Here is a 10,676-nt window from a genome sequence, read left to right on the forward strand (position 1 = left end):
AACATCAGGAACAAGACGATGGAATGAAATTGCAATCAATGTTTATATATTTACTCGCAAGCAATGTCATCGCTCATCGTCTCGCACGATTCACATTTAATGATGCTGGAGATCGCAGTGGAAAACGTATATAAATTTTTTTCTTTGTACTTTAAAATATGATCTTTGATTTTAGAGTTTATAGTATTTCTTTTATGTGAAGATATATGTCAAAATTTAAACCATTTATATTTCCCATTTTTTAAGACGGTTTAGTTAGATGACACAATTAGCATTATATATAATTTTATATAACTTTTATAATCTCAAATAATTATTTGTAGTATATTTTATAATTCCATTATATTTTTATCGCAATGTAATTTTTATTTTTATTTGAAATAAGTTATTTTTATATCCTTTATATCATAAATATATTATGTAGAATGTATAAAAATTTTAATAATTTTTTAAGTTACAAGTCTTCATTGTAATTTAATAATATATTAATTGATATGGAGAGTATAAAATAAAATCACAGAAAAAGATTAACATTATCATTATTCTATCCGGTCGCAATAAATAGTTGTTTGTCCCTTGGACCTCCGAGTTCGACAAAGTCATCCTGAAGAAGACGACCGTCATGTTTCGTATGCTGGACGAGGAATGGACATCGCTGGCGCCGAATCGGCGCGATCATCGCCCTTATCGCGGCTCCAGCTGCGAGAACGAGAATTTCTACGGCGGTACATCCGTCGTCTTTTGCGTGCCGGCGGGATTCTTCGAGAAAAAAGCGATCGACGTCGATATACAACTTTACGTACGGAAGGAGGTGTGCGAGTATTTCGAAATGGATTCGTGCCAAAGCGTCGGTTTCGCCACCGTGCCGGTCGATGATCTCCTCAACGGCATCGCCAAGCAAATGCGCGAGCGAAACGAATTGTCGGAACATTTGTCGGACTCGTATAAGCAGCAGATTATCTCGAGGTGATTGCGTCGAAAAACATCGTCCGATAATTCGGCAATCGTCGGCCGGGAGAGGAAACTTTTTATCTCTTCGTCGAAAGCTCTCTTTCGATCTACCGTCCGATCACGTTTATTGCCGGATGTTCGTTCGAAGAGAAAAAGGGAAAGAGCTGACCTTAACAAACGGATCGTTGTCACTACAATTGAAACGTATCATTAAAACGCATTGATATTATTTGCTTTTAATAATATTTCCTTTGTACGAAATAAATAATTTCCGTATACAAACAATTATAAGATATAGATACGTATAATTGGCAATAAAAAAAAAAAAATCCCCGTAGTTTATAAAGGAAGTACGCTTGTAGTGTATGATGGATAGACTGTATAATTCCGGGATTTTAATAATAACGTCAATATGTGATTTCAGGTCCACGACGGGAACTTACAATCTGCTTGACGAAAACTTCCGGAATACCGCGGCCACAATCTCGCTCTACATCCGGATCAGCAGTCTCGGCAAGTGCCTTGTGACGGAGATTACGCGCGTCGAAAGTGACATACGCGGCGCGTTTTGTGCTCGCAGGGAACCGGACGAGGAACAGTATCTCACTCGCCAGCTGACAGCGGATGAGCTTCAAAGCGGTCGCTGGAACATTGGAGATTTCCCTCGTGTTCCTCGCGAACGTTTAGTATGCCGCTGCGAGGAATTAATTAGAAAGAAGGATGCAGCCGCGGATTTAGCTGGTAATTGATTCAGCCGCTTTATACAGGACGCTACTTTCAAGTCTCTTTATCTCTTTTACAAGACACAGAAAGAGCGCTATTTGGCTTAATTTCGAGAATAAAGCTCTTTCTTAAATACAGTTAAGCCGCCAAACGCGGCTATCTTATCCTGATGATCCTATATCTTTTTTATTCAATGCAAAATGTATATTTATATTGAAACTCAATAAAACGAGCTACTTAAAAAAGTCTGTTTACCACGTTTCGGGGAATAATAAAATGATCGATTTATTATTCTCGTTGGATTCAGCGAGATAAAAATCTAGACGAATATATTTTATTTAAAAATGAAAATAAACGATGTGATTGCAAACGAATTCACGTAATACGTGATACGTAATTATTGGCAGTGAGAAGAAAAAGAGAATTTGCTGCGCGCTTAGCTGACGTTGATAAATATGTCACGACAACATCTGTTGAAGATGATTCATCGCGAGATACTGTCGCGATTGCAAAGATGAGAGCAGCTATTGAAGATGTTGATGTAAGTGAGAGAGAAAGAATTGCTGCAGATATTACCGCGAGAGATGCTCCCGAGATCGCGAAGATGAGAGCAGTTATTAAAGATGCTGATGTAGGCGCGAGAGAAAAAATTGCTGCAGATATTACCGCGAGAGATGCTCCCGAGATCGCGAAAATGAGAGCAGTTATTAAAGATGCTGATGTAGGCGCGAGAGAAAGAATTGCTGCAGATATTACCGCGAGAGATGCTCCCGAGATCGCGAAGATGAGAGCAGCTATTGAAGACGTCGATGTAGGCGCGAGAGATGCTCCCGAGATCGCGAAGATGAGAGCAGCTATTGAAGACGCTGATGTAGACGCGAAGGAAAGAATTGCTGCAGATGCTGCCGCGAGAAAAGGAAAAAGAAAAAGAAAAACTCTTAGAGGTACAAATGCAACTGTGCTTGCGGAAGTTACATCGTTTTACAAGATCTCCTTGTCCCAGTATCTGCAATTTTTAATACAATTTTTCTAATCATCTCTTTTTCGCGTATAAAGAAAAAAAAATTTAATGATTACTTTTGAACAGAAATATTATAGAAATTCGTACGTCGAAAAAAAATTATTTATCCAAATTTATTAAATTCCGAGAAATTTTTTAATATACACGTACAAGAGAAATATGAGATATTCTCTTCTTACATAGATGCCAAAAGACGTGCTATTGAGAGAGCAAAATCGAAAAGAGTCGCGATGAAGGAGAATGGAAAGACGATTTCCCAGAAAGCATTCTTCGTGTCGAGCAAATCAAAGTACGAAAAAGATAGGGCAACAATCTGTATCGCGGAAGAAGGGACGAGAATCTTCCCTTGCGCTCCTGTGCCCGCGTGTCCGCGGCAAACGCATCCTTTGTGTTGTGAATTGCAATCACATTTAACTTGTTTTACCGACAATTGCAACGTTTCATCTCATTGTTGTGGGATGGATTCTCCTTTTCAATTCAATAATTGTGTGTGACGAGCTTCCGTCACTCTTGACAACGACTCGACGGTTAGTGACGTTTGGATAATTAGAGTAAGACAGCCATTGATCGATCGTCCTTAAAATTTAACTTTCCATAATTTGATTTTCATTCCATTATCTTTTATCTTTCATTATTATTTTTTTTACATTTATTATGTCGCGCGGTACCTTACCAATGACGATTTTTTCCGCTTGCATCTGTGAAATGGCATCGGATGACGTGTAAGGAAGTTCAAATTATCAAAGTTGAAACAACAGCAAGCTGCTAGCAAGCTTTCTTTAAGCTTACCTAATCGCGTTTTTATTGATTTCAATCAAATGATGCAATCCAATCTCGCGCAATGCAATATTATTCTGATTCGCTTACTTGACGAGTTGTATTTGATGAGATTACAACTGAATCACTTAATTTTGCAATCTAAGACACTCGAATATAAAACCTGTCAAGTATGCCAATCTTGAAAAATGTGTTTATTTTTTTGTAAAAAAATTTTAACCTCACGTGTTAAATATGAATGTAAATATTTTTTAGAAATGTTGATTTTTTTAAAATGCATATATATTCAAAGAAATTGTATAAAGATTGATTTTTAAAATTAATTTAAATAGAAAAAAGATTATCTACTTAAAATTGATTACTTCATAGGTTTTGTATTTGATTGCATTAAAATATTGCAGAAACTTTAAGGCTTAAAAATATATTAATAAACAAGGAATTCTCTTTTTTTCTCTTTCAGATTCTTTTTAATACACGTACAAATAAGTCATATATACTGCAAAATAGAAGAAATATAATTTATTATAAAAATGATATGGGTTTAAAAATATAATTTCTTTATAAATTATTCTGTGAGTTTTGTTTTGAAAATTATAGATGTAACAAATAAGGGATATCTTGAGAATTGCAATTATTATAAAAAGTGTCAATTCTATTTTTTAGCTCTATATTTCTATCTTTTAATGGATTTTATGGATTTATGCCAAACAAATTATTATTGTTTTCAAATGATCGCGATATAGAACAATCGAATCGATATGAAACGAAAGATGTAATCGCTGAAGTTTTTATGTTGCATGATAATAATAATAGCTAACAAGGTGAAAGCCTCGTTTATATCCTTATTACTTTATGCCTCTTTGATAATGCATACACATGTCAATTAGCGAATTCGGTTGGATGCGCTAGTGCTCATTAAACGCGCCCTTTCTCGGTTTTTTATAGCAACTTTTTTTCGATACTAATCGGACAAAAAAACTGGCTGAAGTAACATTTAGTGCGCACCAGTGCGTATTAGTGCATCCAATCGAATTTGTTATATGATTAAAGAGAAGAAGAGAGAGCATTTTTATCTTCGTTTTTATCGTCGGATAGCGTAACGTGTTTTATGATAAAGGACGATAAAATTAATTTTGCGTAGTCAAATTGCAATTTGCGAGTCGAGAATACGTTGTGTATCCCTTCATACAATTGTTTGGATTTCACATTCAAATTTCATCTATTTTTCCATCTCCAAACGTTTTGCGATCAGAGAGATTGAATATCAAAATAATTTCGGTATCGATTTGTCTATACAATATCGGTAGTCTATTTCTAAAAATTTAGGGGGAGTGATTTTTTGGATAATTATTTGAAAAAAAGTTTATACACATTAATGTTCTAAAAGGTATAGTTTTCGAGTTACAAAGTGTTCTTTCACGGTGAAAAAAAAATGAGATTTAAAAAAATATATTTTGATAGAAAGAAAATTAAACAATATTATAGAAATTGTTAGAGATGACCATTTCTTTAATTTTTGTTCTCGACAAAGAGCAAACGACTCGCATCCAGATTAAATGAGCGGGGAGACAAGCGTAAGGGAAAATGTAATATCGTCTTGTTAGTTGAGTGAAATCTGTTTACTACGGATTGAATGAAATCCTTGTCCAGTAAATAAATTAGATGCAAGAAGGAGCCGTTGATATCTCTCACATATGATTCTTCCTGCATGCAAAACCAATGAAAAAGAGTTTCCCTTTTAATAATATCTATTTTAAGATCTCTCTTTTGAATATAGAGAAACTGTTCTATCGCAATCACTTCTATAAAACTCTATCGATTTTTACCGCAATAGTGTAAAACAAGATTCTAAAGGAAACAACGCGTCATAGCTTATGAATAAGAAACGTAAACGGAATAATAAATATATTGCTTTAAAAAAACATTAATTTTTTAAATTAATTAAAATATAGAACTTGCACTATTTATCGTGATAAACAGAGCGTTCAGTCGGTTTATCTTTGCGTCAGAATATTACTCGCGCGGATATCATTGCTTCGAACAAATTTACGGATTTTCGTGCGCAATCGTGCTTTCTTATACCCATTGTTTCGGTACCGAACGCGATCTAGCGTGTATTTCCGCCACGTTAAGCCCGAGGTGGAATTAAAGGGATGGGGGCAGAGGTTTGTAAACTACACGATGTAGGCAGGCTGCGATAGCATTATCCGCATTTATGCTGACAGAAATCCCCCGGCTGGTTCATATTAACGGGGGTAGGGAGTCATTGCGCGTTGCTCCTTAAGCGAAAAACAAAACGGTCGAGGAAAATCACAACCACGCTTTATAACAAGGGACCAGAGCGACCGTTTTTCCTTGATTATTAACTCCGTAAATTACACCGGCGCGTTGCTTGCTAAAATCCGACGACACGGCAGAGTCGATGCCGATAGAACATGAATATGAATGCATATTCTTGGCAAGAATATTCTTGTGACAGCCGAAACAAAAAATTATTAATTAAAATACACTTGTATCTTGGAAGAGATATTCTGACTACAAGATTATATATTAATTCTTTCTTCGTGCTTTCGGCTAAATTTGGATATAGCAAATTAATATAATACTACGGTTAACTCAATAAGATATTGGAAAGCAATGTTAATATTATTTTTTATTTCTTACTCTTGATATTATTATGCCGAGAATTATTTATTTTTCGTATAAGCAAGGTTCTTTTCTTAAGGTGAGAGGATTTGAGAGAGTTCTGTTTCTTGCGATAGTCGAAAAAAAATTTTGTCCGCAGAAACTAATGACAACAATAAAAACGTGTTAATGCGCATAGCGGAAAGTGTGACTGGCATTATTGGTTCCGGAAACTTCCCGAGTGCATTCAAGGAACTGATTTGTAGCTCTGAAGAAAGATCTTGTGCCGCGGACGGTTGCATCAAAAGTGACAGCCCATTTTTATTATCCAGTCATTATGGTGTTCCGCGTATTGATATATGTATACGTATATAGTATCTCGCGAAATTCACAACAACATTTAGCTACATCGTGTGATAGGGCGTTTGGATGTAACGATTTGTCAAAAGAACCTGACGATCGAATAATCGTCGCGAGATGAGTTTTTCACGCGCACTTTCACCGTATACCTCAATCGGATTTCGCGTCGCGATTGGAAATTGAACACATTATCGTATAACAAGTTGCTTTCGTTTCAATAAAAGTGTATTCGCCAAATATTTTTCTGCGATTAAATGTTTAAGCGCACAGATTACATCGTTATTTGAGATTCGCTATCGCTAAACTTTTATTTGAAAGGTGTAATTTAAAGTAAGTAATTCTGTGTAACTTTGTAAAATGAATTTACAGATAAACTAGATAAATATAAACTGATGGAAATCTCAACACCCAGAAAGAGTTACGCTAGATGAATGAAAATTACACAGTATATTTGTTTGCATAAGTATTTACTTATTTATTATTATTATTTTTTTTTATTATATATATTATTTATATATATATATATATTTTTATTATATGTATATATATATATATATATATATAAATGCTGTGTAATTTTCATTCATCCAGCATAACTCCTTGGTGTTGGGATTTTCATTTCCGTCAGTGTATTATGGTTCTTAAATTAATATTAGATGTGTCTCAGTATTGTAAATTTTTTAAGGCGTTTTAAAATAAAATATTATTTTTCTTTATATAAATGTATTATTTATTATATATATATTGTATATAAATAAATATGTTTATGAATAGCATTGTTAACATAATTTGTTAACAATGCTATTTATTTAATATAAAAAATTTAATATAAAAAAATATAATATAATATAGTATAATATATAATTATTTAATATAAAAAATAAATGTTAGTGAATATTGTAAGATTCTAAAATGTATTTTTTTTTTAATTTTTAAAAATTTGTTATCATGATAGCTTTTTAAAAGAGATCCAACTGCTTTCAAATATTCCTTAATGTAAGTAAACATTAAAGCTTTTCATGTGCGATTTTTTTATTATATGTTTTCTTCTCAATCATGGTTTCAATTATCATGCATATCACATGGTTATTTTTACGATAAATTATCGGTCGAACCCATGCCGGCGAGACGGATTGGAATGGTTACACGTATCATACCTTGACCACAAACACGCATAATCGTTTCGCGCGAGAATGCTACTTGTTTTGTGGCGGGAGAAAGTTACTGGAATTATGCACAATTAGTAAAAACGCGGCGATGCAGAAACGCGAGCGAGAAAAGTCATCATTTCCGTTCTTGATGCACGACAAAAGACATTTCGTCGCGATTCAGATACTCGTTTCTAATGTGGGTGGTAATTATACACCAGGCCGCTGAGCGGCAATTAATATTACTTACGGCGAATAATCGGCCGCTTGTTAGAGCGCTTTGTAATGAGAGATCGATACGAGGGTCAAGGGGACTTGCCATATAATTTCGTAAATAACACGTTATGTAATAGAATTACGAAAATTGTCTATCTTGAGATAATTTTTATTGTTTGACCTCTGACAGCTCGCGTAAAAATGCACTTTCGATTTTTCTCGTAATACAGCTCAACGATAATCGAATGCGAGAACAATAAAGGTCAAAATCAAAAAATTAGAGCGAGCGGACTGACAATGACAGGAGTAACGGAGAATGACAGGAACTCGAGGCTTAATCAACCGCTGAAGGAGCACATATTGACGATGCAGCCTGTCATTAATTTTGTGTAATATCACTGATATCGCCTCTTCTTTACGTCATACCCATCTGTATGTTCGTCACGCGATATGACAAGACGATATTTTCGATCTATTTTGGAATATTTACGTATTTATTAAACTGATATTCATTTTGCATCCCATAATTTTTTATTCTTCGACAAAATAGAATTTCACAGTACAAACTGCATTTATATCGTTAAAAACATTACATGGCGTAGTTTCTTTTTATAAAACTTAAAATACTACATAAAATATTTATTTATGAATGAATACTTTCTAGCACGTACAGTTCTTGAAGACTCGTATTTGCCTGTCATATTATCGTCACCTCAATTTATCTAAATTAAGAGAGAGAGAGAGAGAGAGAGAGAGAGAAAGCGGCAAGAATTATTATATAATTTAATTATATCTTTTATTTCCAATTATATCTTTTATTTTACATCTTATTTCTTTTGTAAATATGATTAGCTTACAATATAAGAACCTAAGGTTCAATTTTTGCTCCTTTTTCATAGTTAGTTACTTACAAATTACATTGTATATTTCGCTTGAGATGATAAAGAATAAAGTCTGATCTCGCTTTCTCATTTAATTTCTCGTGTTCAGAAATAATATATATGTAGATGTGCTGCTAGTTTAGATGTAACAGGAGGTACTCATCGTCTTTGGGCACGTAGAAGCTATAAAGTCAAATTGCCACTCAGAATCTGCTTGTTTATTTATAGTGTAACAGACAACGTAAGATCCTTAAATATTGAAATCATAATCATCTGATTAGTTAATGGCCTTATTAAAATTTATCATAATACATATATAGCGAATTGTTAATCCGAGAGAGATTTATTTTTGTGCGTCGGGAAACACTTTAAAATACGTAGTGTTCTTTACATAAAATGTGCAATTTAAAATTCTTAAGTACAATTTTAAATCTATCTTTGTGCAGTCAACCTCGTGTCATTTATCTTTGCGAATTTTTTATGACGCATTTGATATTAAATATGTATTAATCGCAGACGACTATTTCTGCTAGTGTGCAAGTTTAGATATTAAAAGCAGAATAACAAATCGTTAAACGCAGTCGTAGTAATAAATTTCAATAAATAATTGACTTCAGTAGATAATAATAGTAAATAATTACAAACATTTATACTTGTATTGCCCATATTCTCATTAGCGTGATACAGTACTATATAATTTAACTCTACCAGGAATTCTGCATATACAGGGTGTATCCTAAAAAAAGGAAAGTATTGCAATGGGGGATTCAGCACACAAAAATAAGAGAAGAAGTTCATATAAACATATGTCCCACATGATCTTGTTTTCAAATTATAGCTTGTTTTATTTTCCAATAGAGTTAAGATAGCATACTTGGATATCGATTTGCTGTTTATGTACAAGATTTAAAGGACTAAGGCCGGTATTCATAGTCAATTCTTATATTTAAGACCGTCTTAAGCACAATCTTAAGATGCCCTGAACCAATCACAGAGCGGTATTAGCATCTTAAGACATTACTTAAGACGGTCTTGAAATAAGAATTGACTATGAATACCGGCCTTAAGGTCTTGTTAATTTGTAAACGCGTATTATTTGTGTTGTAAGTGATACGGTTCATATCTTGTATTCAGTGAAGGTAAGGTATTCGTATCGTACGTTAGTACTATTAACGATAGAAGTATGTTTAAGTGAAAACAATGGTTTGGTCAAACAATGAAATGGCAGATATACGTCTCATGTATGGATTTGCCCACGGTAATGCAGTCAGAGCTAGACTTTTGTATACGGAAACATAATTATCTTAATTTTGTTGAAAAATAAAACAAGCTATAACTTGAAAACACGGTCATATCGGACGTATGGTTATATGAACTTTTTCTCTTATTTTTGTGTCCTGAATCTCTCATTGCAATACTTTCCACTTTTTAGGATACATCCTGTATATATCCTGACTCAATAATATTTTCATATTAACATGATACAGTGCTACATAATTTAAATCTATCATTAATTCTGCATATATTCCCTGATTCAATAATATTTTCGCTATGATGTAATGCTGAATTAATCTAATAATATTTTAAAATGAAATTGAAAAATCTTTGTTGAATATTTAATATTCATATTGATGTTCATAAGTTCTATAAAATTTTTCATCTTTTTTCTCCTTATTATATGTAACTGTGAATTAATATTTGAAATGAAAAAAAAAAAAAAAAATACTTAGGGATGATTAGGGAATGCGGTTTGAAATTGATAACAAAGGTCACAATCACATTGAGTTGGGTTGCTCGCAAGATTACTTGGTAATCATTTGTCTGAAATGGCGCGAGGTTGTACTTGGATGGGATACATCAAGTAGAATTAATTGCGAGAGGCGTTTCATTAGAGAGCAGGATTGAGCGCGTGTATTGCAATTAATTTTGATTTATACGCGCGCTTGAGTCATGCAACGTCGGAAAAAGGAAACC

The 10,676-nt window shown here is 33.6% G+C and overlaps 2 protein-coding genes across 4 annotated transcripts in view; one reads left to right on the forward strand and one right to left on the reverse strand.

Annotated features, from left to right (window-relative positions):
* Positions 1-10,676, reverse strand: part of Fstl5 (follistatin-like 5) — a 39,656-nt gene that overhangs the window by 16,768 nt on the left and 12,212 nt on the right. The gene's annotated exons all lie outside the window — the stretch shown is intronic.
* Positions 64-3,189, forward strand: LOC138933250 (uncharacterized). Its single transcript, XM_070295837.1, has 5 exons — positions 64-126; positions 566-966; positions 1,376-1,692; positions 2,082-2,545; positions 2,824-3,189. Exons 1-5 carry the CDS (start codon positions 64-66, stop codon positions 3,187-3,189), a joined length of 1,611 nt encoding a protein of 536 aa, XP_070151938.1.

This window comes from Polyergus mexicanus, unplaced genomic scaffold (assembly GCF_030449975.1).
Source record: "Polyergus mexicanus isolate NDT 795.1 unplaced genomic scaffold, iyPolMexi1.0 SCAF_5, whole genome shotgun sequence".
NCBI classification, from domain to species: Eukaryota; Metazoa; Arthropoda; class Insecta; order Hymenoptera; family Formicidae; genus Polyergus; species Polyergus mexicanus.

Excerpts from the sequence above, each read along its gene's own strand:
- LOC138933250 (XM_070295837.1), top strand. The coding sequence starts at position 64 with ATGTCATCGCTCATCGTCTCGCACGATTCACATTTAATGATGCTGGAG. Across the intron at positions 127-565 it reads TGGAGATCGCAGTGGAAAAC|TTGTTTGTCCCTTGGACCTC; the intron begins GTATATAAATTT and ends CGCAATAAATAG. Across the intron at positions 1,693-2,081 it reads TGCAGCCGCGGATTTAGCTG|TGAGAAGAAAAAGAGAATTT; the intron begins GTAATTGATTCA and ends AATTATTGGCAG.